Source organism: Condylura cristata, unplaced genomic scaffold (assembly GCF_000260355.1).
Source record: "Condylura cristata isolate star-nosed mole 26May11 unplaced genomic scaffold, ConCri1.0 scaffold00022, whole genome shotgun sequence".
In the NCBI taxonomy this organism is placed as follows: domain Eukaryota; kingdom Metazoa; phylum Chordata; class Mammalia; order Eulipotyphla; family Talpidae; genus Condylura; species Condylura cristata.
Window position 1 is genome coordinate 4,112,474 of NW_004567123.1, and position 24,612 is coordinate 4,137,085.

Consider the following 24,612-nt stretch of genomic DNA (forward strand, 5'->3'; position numbering starts at 1 on the left):
GGGAGTGAAGTCTTGCAGTGTTGCAGGACAGAGGTTGAGAGACTGCACAACTGCTCAGCAACTTGGGAACCAGGAGAAGTCCCAGGGCCTAGGCTACAGGAGGACTACATTTCCCAAGACCCCTTGCGGCTCGCGGCGGTGGAGGGAGCGTGAGTGCTCGGAGGCTGCTCATTAATTTCCTTGCTGCCAAAAGCTCGCTTGCCTGATTGGAGAATCTTATCGCGATGCATCCCGGGTCTTGTAGTACAGCGTGTGGCTTGGGCCAGGTTCTTTGTGATTCGAGGAGCCGGCTCAGCGCCCCAGGCGCGCCTCCGCGAGGAGGGTTTGGACCGCGCGCGCGTGCGTCGCGCCCTAGGGGCTGTCCGGTGCCTAAAGTGGGGCGGGGCGGTTGGTTCCGCGTCGACACCGCCTTCCTGCCCCGCCCCTTGCCGTGCCGGGCCGCCCCTCCTTCCTGGAGCCAGAGCTGAGACAGCGGCCACAGCGGCGGCTGCAGGGTGGGGGGCGGCGAGTGGCCCGCGCGACACGCGCTGACCCAGACCCTATGCGGTGACTCGCGCGGCCTCTTGCCCCGCCGGCGGGGCTTGGGCTTCCCGCGGCGGGATGTTTTCCCGAAGGAGCCACGGGGATGTGAAGAAGTCCACCCAGAAGGTGCTGGACCCCAAGAAGGACGTGCTGACCCGCCTGAAGCACCTGAGGGCGCTGCTGGGTGAGGCGCCCCTCGGGATTCGGAGTCGGGGCGCTGGCGTTCGGGACACCTGCCAGCGCGGGCCGGGGGCTGGGAAGCCGAGGGCGTGGCGGGGGTGGGGTGGGGTGCGTCCGACCCTCGGCTCCTGGTCCGGCCTTGTTCCCCGGAAAGCGGGCAACCTGGCCCTTGATCACTGCCATGTCGCCCTCAGTGTAAACTTACTCCAGATAATCACCCGGTAACCTCGAGACTGGGCACAACCCTGACTCTCTCCTCCCCAGCAATAAGTGGATCGTAAGTGGTCAGCGCATATATACATCTGAACTGTCATCTCCCCTCCCATTTTTCATTTCTAGTGTTTGAGTCTGAGACCCTAAGTGGTCCCAGCAGACTTAATTGAATCGTCTTCTCTTTCGCTCCCTCCCCCACACGCCGCGCTTTTACATTTTTATTTTTACTTTTGAGTAAGTCCCCAAATAGAATGAGACTCCTAGTGGTCTCATGATAAATGCAACTGTCATCTCTCTTCCCTACCCATCTTTTAAAATTCGTCGTTATTTTGGGGTTGGTTGCTCCGGTTTCTTTGTGTCCTTGGGGTGTAGGGGGCTCCTAGTGTCTGCACGGAGGGAGGGGTAGTTTATTGGGTTCAAAGACACAGCTGCCTCTTTATTGCCAAATTGACAATGACGATTATTTGCCTTCTTCCGTTTTTTATGACTACTGGGGGAGGTTCTTTGGAGCCCAGGTGGACCTGCAGTTGACCTGCGATGAAGTTCACTTTTTGGGTATGAAATGAGGCTTCCTGTCACCTGCTGCATGTGATTTGTAGCTTGTTTGCTGGACTGTTTTGCTTTCTATTGTGTTGCCCTCCCCCCCCTTCTTAACTTTTGTTTAGGACAAAATTACCTTTGTACTCTGGAGACTACTAGTCTTTTGAGTATTTGGAAGCAGAGAAAAGGACAGCTTGTATTTTTTATAAATGTCTTTTTTATTCTTAAAACGAGAGAAAGTCTGATTTTGGGCATATAGTCTTACTGTGTCTATCATTTGAGGAAATAATGCACAGATTTCATTTTATATGTGAGTATCTTAGATCAAATCTTGTTTCTGAGATTAAAAGTTGCTAATTATTGGTACTTACACTCTTGAAGTACCTCTCTGAGGAGGGGAAAGCAAAAACAAGCAACAGCACACCTCGTTTGGCTAAGTGCAGTTATTTACAGTCTCAAAATCCTTGAGATTACATTGTTTTATTCATTTTGGAAAAAATGCAAATTAGTTACTGTTAAAAGGACTAGTTTTCAAGACGTTTGAAAGTGCACTGCAATGTTCTTGGTTAACTGAACTTGTTACTTCCTGTAGTAAAATACCATACAGACACAGTTGGCATTGTGTGGAGTTCTCAGTAGTGACTGATTAACACCTACTGCAGGGACATTTTTGATAAAGGAGTTGAGCTGTATTTGATACTTTGGGACTTACTTTGTGATAGGGAACTTAAACTATTGTTTTCTCCAAGTCTACAGGATAAGTCGACTACATTTTTTCAGGACAGAATCAATTAAACCTAGATCAGTTTGTTTTCTCAGAGATACACAGTACAGTGTTACCATTCTGAGAAAGTAGTTTTTAAGGCTGTGTAATTGTGGTTGCACTTTAAAGTGTGTGTCTTTATTTTGAGGAACTTTCTTCTGTCACTTCATTGAGCTCATTATGACCGCAGTTTTGTAATATGGAGAAGTTCTTTGATATATACTTAGGTGTATGTAGTTTTTTATTGATGCATTCATTTGTTGAATTGTACAATTTATTACTAAGCCCCCATTATTCTTAGGGACTAGATTTTTTAAATGTGTTTGTGGAGTTCTTGTAATGTTTAACATAAACTTTGCTTGCAACTGTTGTTTAAAGACTAAAGAAATAGTACCTTAATACACTAGTTCCTACCATCTTAAATATCTTATTTGTTTGCTACTTTAAGAAAAAAAGGCACCTTGAACTGAAGAATAGGAATTATCCAGATCAAGAAAACTATTTGAAGTAAATTAAGATGCATTATTTTGTATTTTTTAAAAATTTATTTTTTATTTTTAAAAAAGATTTATTTTTTATTCTGAACTGAGATATAGGCCAGAGGTACAGGGGCGGTGAGAGGCTTCACCAGAGACAGAGTGGGGAGCAGAACAGGCAGACTGAGGAAGTACACTGCTGAGGGGAGCAGTAGGCACATCAGGAGAGGTCTGCCGCGTCATGTGGGTCACCTCCGGGGCCAGGGATCGAACTCATGCTGAGGTGGCTTTAGCTTCGTAGTGCTGCATTTACTTGCTGCGTCACCAGGGAGGGCCCTATTTTGTATTTTATTTGCATATTTATATAATGTTCTCCTTGTTCATGTATTTTATCTTTAAATGTAATCAAGATGTTATTTTCACATATAGCATGATACCATTAACCTGGATTTGCAGTCTTTCAGCTGCACGGCTTTTGGTTAATTATTTAATATTTAAATTGTCTTTGAACCTCATCACTTTGTAATATAGCTATTTTAATGTCTGCCCAAAAAAGCTATGATGTATAAATTACTGTAGCTTGGATTAGGCATTTAATGGTTTCCTCTCCCTTTGCTTATCTTTCATCATTAATAGGATAGGACAAGTCTTTGATAAATAGTCCCAGCTTTCTTATTTTGGCAATTTTCTCTTCATAAAATTAGTATTGAAGACTACTGACTGAGAAACACAATTAGCTGTGAAAATAGAGTGTTTGTAATATCATGGTAATTACAATAAGAACTTGCTTAGCTATTTTCACTTGACTATATATTGTAGATGGGCTGCTATAATTAACTTGGGAAATTAAGGCATAGGTAGGCCTTACAAGGGGGGTAGCCATGTACTAAATGGCTTGTGTTTATTAATTAGAGGAAGAAAAAAAGCTATTAGGTCTGTTGAGTTCCAGTTCTCCCTACACTGTTGAAATCATCATTGGGAAAGTACAGTAAGCAAAACAACACAGAAAGAAAAAACCATACTGTGTATTGCTGCAGCAAAGATTCCATAAAAATTGAGCACCTATTTTAGGTCCCAAAGTAGAAGTGGCATTGCTGTAGCAAGGACAGACATAAAATAATAGTAAATGTATAGTGTGTTATGTAATTAGATACTGACTTATATGGTAGACTGCATTGTGGTATTTCAAAGCATTTAATTTCTCCCTGCAAGTGTAGTTACCAAAGTTCTCCTACCATCAAGTCCCCTTGATACATCACCATAGTCTCTTGTGTTCTTACCCCTGCTTTGACCTTTGACCCCTCTCATTTTCCCTTCTCTTCCCTCCTGAATGCTACAGATCTATGGGCAGCCTGCAAGTTTTGTCCTTTTCCTGACCCTTTGTTTGATTTCTCTATAGTTTTAATGTATGTGAAACCATCCTATATTTATCTTTTCCTTCTGATTTATTCCGTTTAGCATAATCCCTCCGGCTCCATCCATGTTGCTGCAAATGGCATGAGTTTATCTTTTTTGATCACTGAGTAGTATTCCACTGGGTTTATTGATATACCTTATATTGTTTATTCATTCATCTGCTTTTGGGAATTTAGATTGTTTCCATACTTTGGATGTTGTAAATATAATGGCACAAAGATCTTGAAGAAGATTTTACTAATGTTGGGCCCTGAAAAATGGTTAGACTAACTCTATCCAGTAGAAATATGTGATTTGAAATTTTCTAATAGCCATGTTTTAAAAAATAAGAAATGGGTAAAACTAATTTTAATAATTTACTTCATTCCATATACCCAATAATATGTCTATAGGTAATGTAATTTTTTAAATATTTTTTATACCAAGTGTTTGAAATCTCGTGTATATTTTACAATTACACTACAGACTAGCCAAGTTTCAAGTGCTTAGTAGCCATATGGGACTGGTGGCTACATACTGGTAGAGCAGGCTTAGGCTTTGGGAGTGTGGGGGGGAAGCAATGTGACACAGGAAGGTGGAGAGCTGGTGGTGAAATACTCATGACAGTGATGTAGGAAGTTGGGGAACACCAGCCTGCTGCTACTTGCTGTCCAGTGTGGAAACTGTGGGGGTACTAATTGGTAACTGAGGGTAGGGTGCTAGAACCCTTGCCCCAAGGGTGACAAGTAAGATTAGTGACTAGAGTACTGCATTGCCAAAGATAGAGGAAGGACAATGAGTTGGGCTGGGGTGTCGTATAGGAGAAAAGTACCCAGCAGAAGCTGATGCATGTTGGGGGTCAGATCAGAAAGGATTTTGTTTGCTTAAGTTGGAAGTTCAGATTTTATCCAAAAAGGTGCGAGGGCCTGCTTTCTTGGGGAATTTTTAACAGGTCCAAATGATAAGATTTGAGAACTGGACCCTCTCTGGTGGTGCAGCGGGTTAAGGCACAGCACCATGAAGCTGTCTGCAGTCACTGCAGCTCGGGTTTGACCCCTGGCCAGGAGGTGACCCCCATGGTGTGGCAGACCTCTCCTGTCCACCCACTCTTCCCTCATCAGTGTATTTCATTCAGTCAGCCTATTCTGCTCCCCACTCTGTCTCTGGTGGATCCTCTAACCCCCTGCACCTCTGGCTTGTTCTCCAGTTCTTGTATGTATAAATGAACAAATCTTTAAAAAAAAGCTTTGAGAAATACTTCTCTGTGGGTAATGAGAAGACTGGTAGACTGGATGGAACAGATACATGATGAGGGCCTAAAATAAGACACTGGTCATCATTTGGGGGCAGAGGGATTTTAAAAGTTTTGTGTAGCAGTAACTAGTGATTCTCTGTGTGAAGTAATGTAGTGAAGTTTGCAGAAACTGGGGAAGGAGTAATTAAGGAGAAGTTTGGGGACAGATGTCACAGTTAAATCAAACTGGTTACAGTAGTGTTCAGACCAAATATTTGAAACTAGGGGAGAGAAAACAGTTTCTTACAAATGCTGTATATATTGATAGAGCAAAGTGGAACATTTTGGTATACTTTCTTTTGTGTACCTTTTACTTTAAGTAGGGACAAGTGCAATTACAGCTTTAAATATTGCCTTTAAAAAACTTATTTTACTAGCACTTCCTTATATTTTGTTCATCTCATTATTGTTAACTGCAGACATTTATTGAGACTACATACCATAATTTAATTTCCTGTATTGCTTCCCGCCCCCACCCCCCCACTTTTTTTCTCATACAATTACTGCTATAAACACCTAAACACCGGGGGTAGTAGCTTTCCTGTATTTTGTTTTATTTATCTAAGACAGAATAGGTTCTGCTGGAGTCATTTTGCTTGAACTTTTTATGACTATTCACACTGCTGAGTGTTGTTCTTGTTGGCTCAGCTAGCAGCAAGGATTGAGACTGCTATTTCCACTATAGTCTGGCTACCAATAAACTCATTTTTATAATTTGATAATTGGTGGTAAGAGGGAGGATGGGAGTGTTATGGGTAGAGCCAGAGGAGAGGAGATTCTGGTTAATGACTGGGGAAGATGTGTTTACTGCCACTGGTGTCAAGTTTGAAAAAAGGCAAGATCCAAGTGGAATATCTGTGAGCTTATTCGACACAGGGTCTGGAACTTAATGACTGGATGGAATGCTATACTATGATTGTTTTACTATTGTCAGGAGCTCAATGACTCTTCCCGCAACCTATGATGAAGGTAGTGTGACTACCCCCAGCCTTTATGAGGAAACTGAGGTTCACTGAGGTTAACTACTTGTTTACTTGCTCCAAGCTGATAAGGAACTGAGCTGGGATTCATTACAAAGCCCAGTTGTGCTGCTTCTAGTTATCTGACTCAAAGGCATATTTATATATCAGAAAACATATTTACCCATCAGGATGCGTGTTAACCTATAAACAAAGACTCGACTTTTTTTTTTTTTTTTTTTTGCTTGTTTCCCCAATGTTTTTATGACTTTTGTTATCCTCTTTTGGTCGGTTTGACCTATATACTTCTAGGGAGATTTAAGGCTGTATTTGCTTTGATCATTGCGGAAGATAAAAATCAACACAAAAACACTACTCTGTGTTTTCTTCATTGGCCTCTCCATGCCCTTGGCAGGCATAGCAGGTGGTAAGATATTTGCGTGGACTCTGGTACCACGTGGACATTCTACAACCAGAACAAAGCTGGGAGGTATAATTTCAGGCTCTTCAGGCCGCCCTAGAGTGATCTCTTTCAGTTGACCTGTTTGAAGCAAAGTGATTTTACCATAATATTCCCTTATTTTCATTAGTTACTAACATTTTACATCCATAACCTCTAGAAGCTAAAATGAACTTTGGACACATAGATGTTACACAGTTACACCATCCTTGCTTTTAGTGCTTGAATTTGTCTACACTTCTGATGTGAGAAAGCCGCTATTCCTTAATCCTTACTCTCTCCAGCCCTTGGCAACCGTGTGTGTGTGTGTGTGTGTAACCAACTGGAGCTTTTTTCATTATATTTGTACTAGTCAGAACATTTGGTTGCAAGTGATAGAAACCCAGCTCAAACTAAGTAGCAAATGAGGGGATTTAATGTCACATAACTAGTCTAGGTGTGGCTGTTAACAGAGATGTAAGTGGTGTACCAGTACACCACTCTCACATTCACTCACTTTTTCCATCTACTGCCTTGTTGGATCATATTATTTTTATTTTAAGGATTTATTTTATTTATGCATACATGAACTGGGGCATATGCTAGAGGTATAGAAGTTGAGATAGAGTGGGGAACAGAACAGGCAAATCTACTAAAATACACTGCGGGGAGCAGTGGGTGAAACAGGAGAGGTCTGCTATACCATGTGGGTCAGCTCCTTGTCTGGGGATCAAACTCATATTGCAGTGGCTGGTGATAGCTTGACAGTGCTATGTCTTTAACCACTGGACTATAAGGGAGGCCCAGTGGAACATTTTTTCCACTCTTGGTTCTGTTTGTTTTCTGTGCCTTTGCTTCATTCTCAGGTTCACTCTTCAAGGAACAGTAGAGATGGTCCTTGACAGGTAGAAACCCATCCCTGTATCAGTTGCTGGGTGAGGGAGATAAGATAATTTGATTGGTGGCCTGGATTACTAACCCTTTTCTGTAGAATGAATCTCACGCTAGCTTATATATTTCTGAGAAAGTAGTTCTGAAAGGGCATTCTGACACATTCCCACACAAACAATACTGCTTATATTATTGCCATGCCCATACCTACCACATGGTAATGTTCACTGACTTTTGTGTTAATAATATTACATCACTGAAAAAGCCTTAATTGTCATTCTCTAAGTTTTCCTTAAGACAATGAAAACTATATTTGAATATTTATTTAATTTGAGGGTAGGGTTACCCTTTTAATAAATGAACTGAGTGTTCTTTGAGTTTGCTAAGTTAGACAATATATATGTTTTTTCGTCATTCCACACTAAGTTTTTCAAATGAAGTTCCAGCTTCATTTGATTTTCATTCTACTAGGATGGTGCTCAATAAGCAAATTAAAAAACTTAAATATGATGTAATTTTATGTAATGACTATAGAAAGATGAAACTCAGTGAGGGTGTGTGTGTGTGTGTGTGTGTGTGTGTGTTGGTAGGGTACAGGGAAGGCCTCTCTGAAGAGAGTTTGGAGCCAAGACCAAGGTTAAGCAGGGAGAAGCTTGAAGTTATTTTGGGGAATGTTATTCCAAGCAGAGGGAATAGTAAGTGCAAAGACTAAGTCATACATAGGTTTGGAACTCTCACAGAAATTTATAATTGGGGGAGAGAGGGAGGGGAAAATGCGCAGGGGTGGTAGAGAAGTAAGGATAAAAGTAGGTGAAACTTGAGGGTTTCAGGAAGATTTGGGATTTTTCTCTAAGATAAGATGTGTGGTGTCCTGGGAGGCTAATGACAAGGACTGACCAGATTTGACCTTTAAATTTGACCTTTAGGTTTACAGGAATCACTCTCTGGCTCCCACTTACCGAATAGACTTGCTTGGTGAGCCTGCCAGCGATTCCTTTTCTGATCACAGCTTTCTGTATAAAGAAACTGTTCTTTGGCTTACTTTTTAAAAGTCAGATCCTCTGGCCCAAAACTGAACAGTGACTGGTGATAGAAAAAAGAAAAGAGAGACAGAAGTGATACCTAAGATGATATGTGGCAGACACAGGTCTTGAGGGAGGTGGGGGCTTCATTTTCTGTGTCCTTATTGCAGTAGCAGCTTAGAAACACTGTGGACAACAGGATCGAGCTAAGGTGCACGGAGCATGTAATGGGGTCCACACAGCGACGGGAGTTTGGTAACCACAGACTGGAGCTTGGAGTAACCCTCTGTGTTACTCCAAATTCTAGAAAGATGCAGAGAGTAGAAACATTAGGAAGTGCCCCTGATTTTGATAAAAAGTGCAACTGTGTATGACTGAAAAAGAATGAACACAGGAAAATGTTGATGGGTCAGTACAATATTAATTTAGCTATATAAGTGATCGTAAAAGGATCAAATGCTAAAAACTGGCTCCATTTCAGATCGAACAAAATTAGGATTCCCACTTGTTCTTTATATTGTTTCTTAATGGAATGGCCTGAGGGAGCCTTGATCTTTGGTTTAATGTTAGTTGAAAAGGCATGTGTTTTTTATGAACCAGTGTTGCTGAGTGTGCTATGAAACACACACAGTTGATAATCAGCACCAGGGTCAAACAGAAAGAGGAAAAGTTGACTTATGTGAGCTGCCTCTATGAGGGCTTGTGAATCAGTCTTGCCATGATTGGAAATTTCATCACCTTTTTTCCTTCAAAGACATTCCGCACTTGCTTGTTACTACTCAGTGCAAGTTAGTGAATGGCTGGACAGAGACATGTTCTTCCAGTTTGGTTCTATTACTTTTCTATGCTTTCAGTAAATGATGACTAGAGAAAGAGAGTTTTCTGTAAAGGCTGCAGAACTCCTCTGTAATTAGATCGTTGTTTTATGAACAATATAAGTGTTACTATAGAATAAATTAAATGCAGTGTTGTACAGAAGAAATTTAAATTATTTGCTGTTTTTAGGACATTTTAGTCTTGGTAAGGATGTAATTTTAGATATTGTTTGGGTCTTGTATGTTCTTCAGTGTTGAAAAGTAAGACAGTTTTGGAGATAATTATCGCCTGGTGTTGTGTCTTGTGTAGGTTGTTTTTTTTCTTTTTCATGGTAAGTACTCAAGACATTGAAAAGCATTTTTCCAAAACATCTGGCAGCTTATTTTTTACCCCTCAAATGAGGAAATAGCTTTATATTTTTCCTGGCTATAAAATTTACATATCATTATAAACATTTGAATAAAATGAAAAAGCCAAAAGTATTTTTAAAATGAAAAAGTTCTTCAAATTCTGTAAATCTTTGAAATCATTATTAAAATTTGGGTAAACGTGCTTTCTGCACTTGCTCTTCCTTATGTGCATTGTCTTTTCTTTTATGCTCCCCCATCTTGTGGACACACATAAACAAGCACAGTTTTACATGAAAAGTCATTATACCTGGTCTCACACACTAGTTTTGACTTTGCATTGCTTCTTTTCACATCAGTAAGTGAATATTTTGCATGCATTTTTTCACATCAGAAATGAAGTGTTGCATTATACTGAAATAGTTGTGTCATACTCCATTGAACTTATATAACAAATTATCCACCGCCCATTCTTCAGGTTGTAAGTTTCAGACCTTCCCATGCTGTCAGCAGAGTATTATAGCCTTGGAGTGAGAAGGGTGGCTGTGCAGCAGTCAGAAGGGCCTTTGGTTTCTGGGGTGAGAGATACATCAGATGTGACAGTGTTTGCTTGCCGGAGGCACGGGGACAGTATACATTTATATATACATACAGGGACAGTATGATGATTTTCTGGAGATAAAAACAGCCCCATGAAAAAGCCCTACCTCTGTCTTTGCTGAGGTAATTTCATAGAAAGGCTAGCTTGTGTTAACTTGTCCAGAAGGAAGGTCATTCTACTAGCAAGCTGGGTCCAGTGTCCTAAATTAATCAACTTCTCAATCCGTTTTTAGGTCTGGTTACTATTTAGTTCTGTGATATCTAACACATTTCTTTTATGTACTTAAAATCAGTTGAATTGTCAGGTATACTAGCCTGAACTTCCTCCATCACTTTCGTTAATGTCAGACTTAATTAGGTGAGCAGTGTGGGAGCCTGACTGCCTGGGTTGAGTCCTGGCAGTGACCTAAACCTCAGTGGCACTCCTCCTGGTGGTAAGGACAGTATACCCAATTCCTAGTTGGAGTATTAATTGCGTTAATATATACAAAGTTCTTTTTTATAAGCTGTTGTTGTAATTAATAATTATTTGATAAGCAAGATGTTCCTTCTACCCTTATTACCACTTTTCTGCTTCCTAAACTGTTGAAGGTAGAGGGGTTCCCATTCATCCCTGCTTTACTCACCTTAATCTCTCTATTTCCCTAGTGAGTGGTTTTGACTATAATGTAGTCTAACACCAATTCAGATCAAGAAGGATGGAAGCCCGAAACAGTTGTTTATTGACTTAAAAAGTCTGGGGAAACCTGATTTCCCAGAAATAGAGTAAATATATTAAAATGTATATAAAACACATTTGATCGATCAATATAGTGTGCAGGTTGTGTTTTATTATATTGTTACTAGATAACTGTTAGCAACGAACTTTCAGAGTCTTGCAGTTGAGAAATGTGTATGAAATGTTTAAAATTAAAATAGCTCTACTTTTAAAAAGTGTTATCACTAGATATTTGGAATATATTTTTATACTGATTTAACATTTACACACAAACTGTCATTACTGGATAACAAAGCATTAACATCTTTCTAACGTTTAAGAATTTTTCATTTTACTTTTGGTTTATCTGTAAGTATAAAATGAAAATAATGCGTCTTTGGAAATACAATGAGATGAGTATAATCTTTATGACTCTTTAAATTATGCTTCTATTTGTTTTTTATTCTACTGTCAGCTTTTATTTCAGATCTACCAGGAAGTTTTTGCTTATAGGTGACAGAGAAAATTCAAATATAAATGAAAATGGCAAGGATTTATTTTCTTCCATAAAAAGTGATCCCAAGGCAGCGCTGAGCCAGAGTCAGCTAAGTCAGCAGTTCAGTGATATGAGGAGTCCAGACTCTCCACCTTATTTTGATGTCCTCAGCGTCCTTAGTATGACAGACTTGTCCTTAAGGTGGCAGAATGCCTGGAGGCATTGCAGGCATTGCACACAGAACACTGTTGAGCAGTAGGGGAAAAGGGAAACACTTCTTTGTGTCCCCTTAAAAACAATGAATCTTTTCCACATGTCTCCATCAAATTTTCTTCCATTTCTTAATTGACTTTGTGTCACAAGCTTGAGCCTAAAAAAAATCACTAGCCAGGCATATGTTGCCATCGTAATTGGCTCAGCAGCATCAGATTCCATCCTCTGGGGTTGGGGACAAGCCAGCCTCCCTGAAGGACTGACTTTGTGAAAGAGGATGACCCGTGAACAAATGTAGGCTCTGAAAGGGAAAGGAGGGGATCTGTGAGAGAAGATGAGGTGAGGCTAGGGGGAAGTCTTAGTGTCTGCTGTGTGAGTTTAAGTGCTAGACAGCAGAGCCCTGATATATAGGGCTGGAGCCTTTCATCTGCATAAGTTAGTATTTCCATATCAATGAAGGTTTTGTGTTTGCATATAACCAGTACAGGAGACCTTTTAGGTCTGTATGTATCAGCAGATGCCTTTTTCAGATGTGAATTTCTCTTTAATAATGATGATAAAAGTGACATTTACCAGTGAAGCATGGCCAGCATACCTACTGTTTTATGACCAATTGACTGTTGAGTCTTAAAAGTCTTCATTGTATAGATGAAGGCTCCTCACCTACTGAGCTCCAGGGTTTTTTTTTTACCTCCCCTTGGCATAGTACTGCACACACATAAGATACTGGCTGGGGTCAGAAAAAGGAATCTCTGCCTGCATTCTGGTGCACACGTTTCATGGTTGATAGAAAGTTCCTGTTGACAGGTTGCTTCAACACTTGCATCCATTTTATCTGCTTTTATTTCTTTAGCAGGAGGGACTATGTGTTATATTTGCGGGACTCTACATGGGCTTGTTATGTCACAGCTAGTGAAGCTGCTGTGACATAACAATAATATTACATTTCCACAATAATATTACTTAACCATCCTCAGTCTCAGAGACTTACACATACTCTTAACAGCAAGTATTTAATTTTCTATCTCAATATCATGTCTGGAGCAGCTTTACTGATAACTTCAGGTTGTCTGGTTTGGCTCCACTATAAGTTGGATTAGCTTTGTGCCTGAATTTTCTCCTTTCCCTTGGGTCAACAGCTGCCCCAGGCTTTCTCAGCTACTTCATATCTTTTTTATTTTAACTCATGCCTATAAGAACTGGGGTGTAGGCTAGATGTGGGGTGGTAAGAGGATTCACTAGAGACAAAGTGAGGAGCAGAACAGGCAGATCTACACTGCTAAGGGGTGAGACATGAGCTGTCTGCTGGGCCACGTGGGTCAGCTTCCTGGCCAGGGCTCTAACTCAGGCTTGGATATCACTGAGACTTTAACCCCTGCACCACCAGGCAGGCCCAATCACGTGGCCAAAGCAAATAAAGAGATAAGCCACAAATTAGTTGGGGGTGGGGAGGGTGTATGTACGCATATTTTCTAAAGGCATGGATGGAGGGAAGGAAAAAAGTTGTGGCTTTTTTTTTTTTTTTTTTTTTTTACAAGCAGGACATTTAGAAAGAAGTCAGTTGTCTAAAGGTGAAATCCAGAATGATATTCAACTTTAAGAAATCACACATTTCTAATCCTCCATGTTGGTATTTTCTGTCTTGTGTCTGATTAGTTGATTTTCCCATTTCCATGTTGTTTTATGAAGTTGTCATTTGTCAAGTTCACCTTCAATTCTTATCTCTTTTCCCTTATCTCTTATCACCTGTCTATAACCTTGAGCCATTACCTAGAGAACCTTCTTTTATACTATGTGTGAGCAACACTGGGATGACTCTTAGCTCTGGAGTAGAGGGGGAAGGAGAAGGATAGAGGAGGAAAGTTGCTTGGGAAGATTGTTCCGTAGAAGGGAGATGATGACCTGAAGGAACTCCTGGTGACAGCACCTACTCATAACTTTCCTCTTTGGTACTTCCCAGAGGCTATTATGAGGCTGTGTTCTGAGTCTCCCAACTAAAAAGTAGAATTGCTGTTGAAAAGGATTAGGTGTAAAAGGATGTGCTATAACCCCAGTGTTTTTGTAGGTAGGTTTATTAGTGTTTACTGCTGTATTGGAATTAAGTGCCTTAATAAGGAACGATGTCATGGAGTGTATGAGTTTTATGAGTCACTGAATGTTATGACTTTTAGAATAAGTAGGTGAAGCTGGGCTGTTCCCACGTGGTAAGCTGTCCTCTGCCAGGAACTAAGCAATTATAAAACAACTAACATTTATAGAATGCTGACTGACTCTCTTTGAAGCACTTAGCATATGCTCATGTTATCACAGCAATACTGTGATGTAGACACCATTGGTAGGCCCATTGCTCAGATGTGGAAATTGAAGCACAGAGTTTTTAAGTAATTGGTCCAAGATTCTTTTGCTTTATGGCTTGAATCCAGGTAGACTACTCCAAAGGTTTTGGCCTCAGTTTTTGCTATTGGTTGTCAACTAAATGTGCAGAAATAATTATCAACAAGAGATCTAACTGGACAAAGGGGTGGGAAAAGCTTAGTTTTGGCATGGACATAAAAGACAGTTTTTGAGATGTAGTGGGACAATATAGAAACAATTTACTGGCTGTTGGTTATTGGTAAAAGAGATAACCAAATTGAAGGAGATTTAATTTAAAACTCAGGGGTGATCCATCCCCAGCTCTGTAAACTCTGCTTCCCTGTGGTTAATTTGAGGTACTTCTCTGTGGTTATCGTAAGGCAACATGCTTGTGTTTGGGCCAGACATTGAAAATCATGTCAAGGCAGTTTATAGTCTTTGGCTCTGTAGTTTGGGACTTGTGCTCACCATCCCTTCCTTACTGGCTCCCATGAAGCTGGATGGAGATTATCAGGAGCTGCTTCTTAGGGAACTGGCCTTTTCCACCTCCAGTGGCACTCATCTCTCTTGTTTCTTAGCTGTCTTCTTTCCCTCCTGATCTTACTCATCTGGATTTCCTGCTGATCCCCAAGATGATGACTTATTTCTTTATATTTCTGACCCAATTTCTATTTCTAGTTTTGATTTATCCCCACTTGTCTTTGAGACCTTTTTATGGCTTAGGTTTGAGTGAAATGGCTTGGACAGGAGAATTCTGACCCAGACCCCATATGATTCTATGGTTCTTTGTTTTTGATCACTTATCCCCCTCTACCTTACATGGTTGTGATGGAGGTCAAGTAAAATAAGTTATAAAGTATGCCATAAATGTATGGGATTATTATTATTCCACCTTTTCCCCCCAAAGTAGTGTATTACTCTATATAAGCTTGGGTCTTGGTGCCTTTTCCATTGCTTACCTGTTTTACTCTCTAGTGCCCTATGTCTTACTCACTTTGAACATCTATCCCTGACACAGGGCTTTTTGGCATAGGTAGGGACTCAATAAATACTTGAATGGATGAAGAATGTCTGTCTAAAAGAAGTTTAATCATGGAGTCATAGTCCTTTTTTTTTGGTTCTAAGCACTGTTCCTGCCATATCCCTTTATGCTTCTTGAAGTTAATCTTGTTAAAAAGCAGCCCTTTGATAATTTCTTGCATTTCTTTTTACAGGATTTAATTCTAGTGCCTGTGGTTACCTTCCCAAGATCTGTACTTCCTTTATAAATACACATCTGATGAGTCTTTTTTTTTTTTTAAATAAAGCACATCAAGGAATCGTCCAACATTTTAAATTAGAGATATACTTTTTTTTTTAATATTCTTTGTTTATACATTTAACATATACGCATTAGTACCTCCTGGTGCTCAATATGAAACTCTGTTCCTAGGTTTTGGGATACAGCAGTAAGTAAAACAAATGAAACTCCTCCTTTTATGCAGGCTCCATTCTAGTGGGAGTGCCACCTAGTGAAGAGGTAAATGTATAAATGAGATAATTTCAACTACTATTAGGTGCCAATGGGGAATCCTTACACATGTAAAGAAACTGGGTATGATATAGATGCTATGCTGTTCATTTCATTGGGTATTCAACTGCCTAGAGGGTATCTAATTATTTTGTTTGTGAGTACTTTAAGCTCAGCCTCAACCATAGGAAAGATGGTGAATGACTGCAGAAGAGGTGATGTTACTTGTGCTTTTGGTTTTATGAAAGCACCTCAGTCTATATGGGGGCTCCTCAACATTAATGAGGATTCTCTTTGTTTCAGTTACTGATGTTTGAGTGCCTCTGAGGGAGAAAAGGAGCACTGGAGAAGATGGGAAGTTTTTGATTTCCCAGCATAACTGTTTTGTGCCATCTTCCTGCATTGGTGCTCCAGCAGCCTTGATGGTAGAGAAGTTGCTTGCTTGCTTATCATATTTTCTTTCAGGCCCATTCACTGGTGAGCAGGCTTGTACCATCTATTCATCTACCACAGAGCCAGTGAAGTAAGAAGACAGGGTGATAAGATGAAATGTGAACAGTGCCATACAGGGCACTTTTAGACTTTTTTTGAGTAGGTAATGTGTGCCCCTAGTTCTGAAGGATGAGAAGGAATAAGCTATGTGCACATCTGGAGTTGGAGACAACATACAAGAGATGCCTTAAATAGGAAATAAGTTTGGCAAGTTTGCAGAAAGGAAGAAAATCACAGTGACTATAAAACGTAGGACATGAAGGAGACAGTTGGCATCTAATGGGGGAAATCATGCAGGGTGTGGTAAAGAGTTTGCATTTTTAAGTACTAGAGGCTGTTGGAAATTTTCCAGTAAAGGGATGATATGCATTGATTTACATTAGTAAATTTTTGTTTTGACTGCATTGTGGGGAATGACTGTGAAGCAGTGAGTCAAGGCTACATAATTGCAGCCTGTGTGAGCATTCTTGGTGACATAGTCTAGGCAGGGCAATGGAGAGTGACAAGGTTCCAGAGCTGGAACCTTTTGGAGGTGGAACTGACAGGACAGAGTGATACACTGGACAGGGCCACTGAAGGAGTGAGAAGATGGTATTTACATTTGACTAGAGCAGCTGGATAAACATTAGAACCACTTGTTAAGATGGAAATGTTTGAGGGAAGAACAATGCTTCCCTTTAGACATTTTTAATTTGAGAAGTCTTTTAGATCCCAATCAGAGAAATCCAGCTGGCAGGAGTCCATGAGAATAAAGCTTATGGAAGGAGAGTAGGGGTAGTGGGGAGAGTGTTGTGGGAGCTTTAAGACTGCAGAAAGTAATCGTGTCTCTCTTGATTACTCCAAGGATTTGAAAGACGGTTAGGCCATTTCTTTCTTATAGGCCGATGGTCTTATCATTGTGGTCATTGTCATATTACTGTTTGCTGTAGGCTGTTTATGTTATTTAATTCAAGAAACTATGGAACTAAATATTGTACTAGATACAAGGAACATGTGATGCATGAAACAGTCTGGGGGTTTCTGTGAGGGCAGGGATCATCTCCAGCAGAGAGGATAAATCTTCTGACAGACTTTTCAGGAATTCTGTCAGTCATTAATAAAGTATAACATGGAGGTGCATGTGCTAGAGGTGCTGACCTATTCTTAGGGTCTGTTGGGGTTCTTTGAGCTGACCATAGTGATGAGTAAGAGCTTTCTGGGTGAAGTATGCTCCAGAAAAAAAAGTTATTTGTTGGGTGGGCTAGCAGCTTGCTCTAGAGTAAAAATGAACAAAACCCTTTCTGTGAAGTGGCAGATTCTGTAGGAGGCACTCAGGTTTCCTGGCAAGACTGTGGAGTTCTTAAGAATGTTAATATGGATATGAGTTAATGATACTGGTTTCATTGTTACTGTTTAATACTTGTTATTAGAAATTTCCACTGCTCTGTGTTTAGTTTTCTTGTGGAACAGGAAATACATGAAATTGACAGCTCATGTGACTTTATACACACCATGTGTGCATCAAAGCACCTGAGAAGATTTTTGCAAAAATTCCTTATAGAATTATTAGAGGAAAGCAATTCTTCAGGTTCACCACCATTATTATTATTAACCTCATAGAATTTTAACTTGGTAAAGGGAATGTTCACCTATATTCAGAGTATTAGAACCTTGATAACATCTGATATTATTTTAAATGTTCCTAGGGTTACAAATGTATCCTTCCAAAGACCTAACACTTTGGTCAGGTTCTGTAAATGGCACAAACAACCTTGTTTGCCAAGGAATATGTACAAAGGTGTATTGACAGTAGATAGCTGCCCTGATGAGAGTTGTGAAGGATGTTGGGGCCCCTGAACAAGTGACTCCGTTGTTTCGTTGCTGTAGTGGGAGTTGTCACTGGGCTAAGTATCCTACACAACCTGACTATTGATGCCAAGTTCCTGAATGTCAAGTCCCTGGTTTAGCAAAATTGGTGCATCTTTCCTTATCGCCTCTGTTAAAGCCATCCCAGCTCTCTATTGAACTTCCTCATGCTATAAGAAGAAGTCATTTGTCCCTCCTAAACCCTGACTTCTGGCATCTAGCTGGCCTGTGCTGGGCCCCCATAGCTCTGATCTCCTTAAATATATTTCCTGCAAGGGTTCCGCTGATCAGTGGAGAGGTGTTGGGGAAGATGGTACCAAACACAATTGAGACTTTTTAGGTGGAGAATAAGTGGATGGGAATACTATTTTCTTTTGTCTTATAAGGGGGATAAAGTTAGTTTTAGTTCATTTCTGAAAAGATTGTGAATTTTGATATTTGTATAGTATACTATCATCAATGTTATCCTTTTCTTTTCAGATAATGTGGATGCAAGTGATCTTAAACAGTTTTTTGAGACCAACTATTCTCAGATTTATTTCATCTTCTATGAAAACTTTATAACACTGGAAAATAGTTTGAAATTAAAAGGTAAGCATTTCTACAATTTAAAATATATATAAAAAGTCTAAAAAGTATTCAGGAAGTTTATTTTTAGACATTTTGTATATATTTAACTTTCTTCCCAAGTCCTTAACAAAGCTGTGAAATCACAGTGGCCTGATTGACATCCTTGTTTCCCTTGAGTTTTTTTTTTCTTACGTAGGTGTTAATTAATAGCAAATGACAACAGAGAAAATAGAAGAAATCTACAGATGGTATGAGTTTCAAAGGAATAATTTGCTTAAAAAGAAAGAAAAGTAGTACCTGCACACTATTTAAAAAAATGCAGAATCTGCCCTTCCTGGTGTCACAGCATTTAAGGCGTCAGTGCTGTCAAACTATAACCAGCCACTATGGCATGATTCGGTCCCCAGCCAGGTTGCTGACCCACATGGCACAGCAAACCTTTCCTGTCTCACCTGCTGCTCCCCTCAGCAGTGTATTTCAGGAGATCTGTTTGTTCTGCTCTGCACTGTGTCTGTGGTGAATCATCTCACCTCCCCTATATTTCTGGCCTATACCCCAGTTTTTGTATGCATAGATAAATAAAAACAGATCCTAAAAAAATTAAAAATGCAGAATCTACTAAAGGGTTTGAAATGAAAACTGAAGTGTTTGTATTTCACAGAGCCCCCCCATGATTGATATGCAGAAGCAAACAATATTAATTAAACCTACAGGTAGCTTTATATATTACATAAATATATATACACACATATGTATGAATTATGTTTATACAATTTATTAAACATAACTTATTTAAAATATTCTTTGAAAATCACGTAAATGAGATCACAGTGCATTCTGCTTTATATTTGGTTGGTAGGATATGTAGCTTGGGGACCCAGATTGGGTATGGGTCCTGGTCCTACCTGTCTGCCCGTTTTTCCTTGGGCAAGTTACTTAACCTTTCTGATTCAGCTTCCGCCTATAAACTTTGAATGGGTAAGCCTTGAATGGATCTCTGGACAGCATACTAAACATAGTTTATGTTCACTAAGTGTTTGCTGCCATTGCCATGTTCATGTAATCTATTTTGGAATCCTTCTGTATTAGCACATTTATTTCTTCCTCAGTTTTAAACAATTATATAGCACTATATTGAATAGAAATGCCATACTTCTTGATAACTAACTTCTGAGTGACAGATAGAGAATCCCAAAGTTTTAAGGTTGGAAGGAACTCAAGAGATTGGGTTGTCCACACTCCTAATTTTAGAGTTGTGAAAACTGCATCCAGAGAGGTTACATAACTGGCCTAATGTCACACAGACTTTCTTTAATTGCATAAACAGAATTGCAACCAGGTTCCACTTCTGAATCCTTCTTCTCATTAGTGGTTCTCAAAGCTTGGTTCTTAGGCTAGTAGTGTGGGTATCACCTGGGTACTTGTCAAGCCTGTTGAAGCGGAAACTCTGCAAATGGAACTCAGTAATCAGTGTGTTAACAACCTCTCCAATGATAGTAATGTGTTCTCTTTCATATTTTTCCCATTAATAAAACAATATTGATAATAGATCAACAGATAGGCATTGAAATATTGTTTAGCAATACGCTTGCAGAAGAGACTGTCTTATACCCATAGCCTGAATCATGTGTGCTTTAGCATCTTGAAACTTGTCTCTAGTACTGGTGTCTCTTATGACCTAGCCGTGTGGAACTTGGTTCTGGAAGTTCTGTTACTCTCTTCTACTTATTCCTTCATTTATTTAGGGGTATTTGAATCCTGACAGTGTACATGGCACTGTACTAAATCTCTATGAGGGAATCCAGAGATGTGTCAGATACTGAACATGTTGATGGGTGGTGGTGGTACTGGTAGTTGTGGATTGGTCTGGGAATAAGTCCTGTGTATAAACTATGAAAGATACTAGAATTCAAATGTCCTGTAGTAGAAATATATGGAAGATGTTGTGGTTGTTAAGAGAGCGGGAGAGATGACTTTTGGCTGAGGATACAAGTGAGGATTAAGGGAAGAGGTTTGCAGTGCCAGAAAGCGCAGGGCCGGCTCTCTATTGATTTGGATAGACAGATCAAGGAGCGTCCTGGAGCCCTCAGTAGCTTTTTTAAGCTTTAATGTTCTTTCTATGCCAGTTGTTGTGGGGTAAGCCCACAGGCTGGTAAGGCAGGGAGGCCAAGAGTCCAGAAGACTGGCAGGTTTCCCAGCCCCCCGGGGAATCTTTACTCTTTCTCTTTGGGCTCTCTCTGGCTTTCTCTTATGGTCTCTTCCTCTTGTAGTCATCACTTATCCTCTTGTAGCGGTTCTTCCATAGCCATCTCTGAGTAACATCACCCTTATAACCTAGCGTCCAGGCTCAGATGGGCACACTTAATGCATGCCCACACCCATGCTCACTCAGGTGTCCATTCAGGCATGTATGGTCTGCACCCATGCTTCCAAGCACCCCTTAGACTGATGCTGTTAAAGCAGGGGGTGCTTGGAAGCATGGGCACAGGGCACCCATGCCTGAATGGACACCTGAGTGAGTGGATGTGGGCATGTACAGAGGTTAGAGGTGCAAATCTATAATGTAGCCTTGGGGATGGATCCTAAAGAAGACATAAGATTTCAAGTGCAGGAGAACAGCACTACAGATGAGGGGTAGAACATGAGCAAAGGCATGGATGCTGTTTTTAGGTTATCTATGGGGAAAGTGTTTCTTTTCCTTGCAACACGAAATGTGTAAAAAGAGATTTGCAGGGCTTTCCCTGGTGGTGCAGTATGTTAAAGCACAGCACTATGGAGCTAGCTGCAGCTGCTTTGACATGAGTTTGATCCTGGGCCAGGGAGGTGACCCACATGGTATAGCAGACCTCCTCTGTCTTACCCACTACTCCCCTCAGCTGTGTACTTCATCAATCTGCCTGTTCTGCTCCTGGCTCTGTTTTTGGTGAATCCTCTCACCACTCCTGTACCTCTGGCTTGTACCCTAGTTCTGTATGCATAAATAAATAAATCTTTTTTGTAAAAAAAAGAAAAAGAGATTTGCAGGAAATCTCTTTTAAGGAGCCCTAATTTCTAGGATAAGGAATTTGGACTTTGTTCTTCAAGGTAGTTGGAAATCTTGAAATGCTTGCTACTAAGACAAAATCTCATATTGGTAAATGAATAGAGGCAGGAATATCAATATAGAGGCCGATGCTGTCATTCACATGAGAGCTGGTGACACTTGATCCAGAAAGTGGCAGTTAAAGGCAGAGAAAGTAATATGCTTCAGTGGGTGCCTTATCCATGAGACTTGGATATAGGACAAAGGATACAGAAGGGAAAAGTTGAAGAGGCTTTCAGGATGTTGATTCTGCTTCATAATTTACCATCACAGTAGAGAAACCCTAGAAGTGAGCCAGTTTTGGGAGGGTGAGTATAGCTTTTGACAGTTTAAATTTGATGTGTCTGTGGTACACCCAGGTGTTGATTCTGATTGACAGTAAAAATAAAGAGACTAGAGTCTGGAAGAACAGGGGAGAAATCATGCCTATTACCATTGAAAAAGTTATATACATATGACAGTGAGAGCTTTGCATTGAATCTTTCTTTCATTGAGTAAATGAAGGAGAAAGATATAACAATGTGGGGGTGGGGTGGGGGGATAGTGGGAGGATACTGGGAAGGTGTTTTGTCACAGAATCCAGGGAAAATTTTGAGGAATAAAAGATCAATGCCTGATGATATGAAACATTAGCAATGAGGTTGTCCCTGACTGCCGAAGAGAAGTTCTAGGTGATCAGTGAAGTCAGAAACCAAAAACAGAAGTGGAATAATTTCCATTATTGGTGGTAAGTGAATTCTGCATGTGAAAATATTCTTTTACAGAGTTTGAGAATGAAGACAGAAGATTGTGTCTCAAGGAGTAGCTTGGTTGTGGAAAGGCTTTTAAGATGCATTTGCCTATTTGCAGGCTGAAGACATGGAGATAACTAAAGGTGCAAGGTGTTTGGGGAAGTGGGCTGAGGAGGGTTAAATAAAAAGAAAAGGATGCAGAAATGCCCCAACTGTTTCTGTAAAACTGGAGACAGTTGCTAGGTGTGGAGGAGAAGAAATTTGGGGTGAGGCACTGTGGTAGATTCTGACATATAACCGATGGCTCATGGTCTAGAATGTTTCAGGCTTTGTAGGTTATTAAATCATATACAAACATATAGGATACCAGCAAGTGTGTATCTTAATTGCTGATATTTTCTTGTGATTTATCAATTGACGTAAATCTTGAACTTAAACTTTTTATTTTTTCGAAATTGATATATATTTTCACTATGAAAAGATCCAACTTTTATCTTGTTTCCTAGTATTGCTCTGCTTTATTTCATGATATGTCAAGGAGAAAAGTGTGACATTATGTATAGTCAAAATAGCAAAGAAGAAAACAAAACCTCATATCTGAAAAAGGAAAAAAAAAAAAGACATGACCTGGAAAACTCTGTAAAGGGTCCTCCCTTCCTCCTCCTTTTCTCCTTTGCTTCTATCATTTTAGACAAACGTAGTGATTCAAAACTATCAGTTTGTACTGTGTAACAAATTGCATAACGAGCCATCTCCAAAACTAGTGCCTTAAGACATTAAATAGTCATTTAGTTTATGATTTAGTTTCTGGTGTAGGCTGTCTGATATCATCTGACGGCAAATGACCCCATTCATATGTCTTATGGTGGGCAAGCTATTGATCAGAGTGCCTTAGAGCTGGAGAGCTCTAACCTTACCTGCTGCCCCACCACCTTTTCTTCAGCCAAGAGGCCTTCTAATTGATTTTTGACTATACCACACCTGCTTCACCATGAGGATTTTTGTAATGTCCAGTTCCTCTGCCAGGAACATACTTAAACCCAAATTCCATATGATTGATTTCTTAACTTCCAAATTTCTAAGAGACTTAAACTCTTTAGATCTTTGCTGGGGTGTCATCCAAAAGGCATTCTTTGATTTTCTTAGTCAAATTTGCACATCACCATTTTTCCCATGTGCCTCTTGTTTTTCTCACTTATCTATTGAATGCTTCCTCCTGCTAGAATGTAATTTTCTTCAGAGCAGGTATTACTGTGTTTTCTTTATTCCCATATTCTTAGGTCTTAGAATGAATGGTATCAAGTTCATAGATTTGTAGGGTTTCAGTTAGATCAGAAGTTCACACCTTAAAGCTTTCTTCCTAGTTTTGTAATACAGTTTTTGAATATAGCCATATACATTCATTTATATATTGTGTGTGGTTGCTTTTATGTTATAAAGACAGAATTGAGTGATTGCAAAGAAGCCTGGAAAGCCTAAAATACTTACTGTCTTCTCCTTTACAGGAAAAGTTTCCCTGTTTCTGAGTTAGATGTTGTATGTTTAGTACTGAGCACAGTGCTTGGTGCCTAGAAACTGGACAGTAGATGGTAATGGCTGTTGTAGGTGTGGAAGTTTTCATTACTGTTTTTATCAAAAGGATAGTGTGCAATTGCCTAAAGAGATGTGTAACTTTTTAATAGTTCTTATTGCTCTATCCCTCTTCATGTCACAAGGCTAGAACTCTGTTTTTGCTGTGCATTCTGCCGTAATTTGAGCTGATAAGTAATTGAGAAATGGATAATTTACCTGCCACAGGTTGATAACTTGGAAACATGGAAGCTGTGTTTAAATAGCAAGGAGCAGCTGTTAGATGTCAACCCAGAAGGTCTGGTTTGATTGTTTGTATGCATTTTTAACACTAGCTCTATACCACCTCTCAGTATTTTTTGAATATATAAATGCTTGTTGAGAGTTAAATGTTTAAGATGCCTTCTAACATAATTTTTAACCTAGTAAAATATAGATGTTGACGTAATTTTTTTTCATGTATTCCAGGGAATAATAAATCACAACGGGAGGAGCTGGACTCTATCCTCTTTCTTTTTGAAGTAAGTTTTTGTTAGTTCATTTAGTTTTTAATATTCTTGTAAAAAAATTTGGTATTTTATTTTACTTATTTTTA

The 24,612-nt window shown here is 39.9% G+C and overlaps 1 protein-coding gene across 1 annotated transcript in view; it reads left to right on the forward strand.

Annotated features, from left to right (window-relative positions):
* Positions 1-488: 488 nt before the first annotated feature.
* Positions 489-24,612, forward strand: part of RALGAPA2 (Ral GTPase activating protein, alpha subunit 2 (catalytic)) — a 285,916-nt gene continuing 261,792 nt past the window's right edge. Inside the window, exons 1-3 of the mRNA XM_012728090.1 lie at positions 489-706; positions 18,546-18,656; positions 24,486-24,538. Coding sequence (XP_012583544.1) covers positions 601-706; positions 18,546-18,656; positions 24,486-24,538 — 270 coding nt within the window. The 5' untranslated portion in view covers positions 489-600. The remainder of the gene's footprint in view (positions 707-18,545; positions 18,657-24,485; positions 24,539-24,612) is intronic.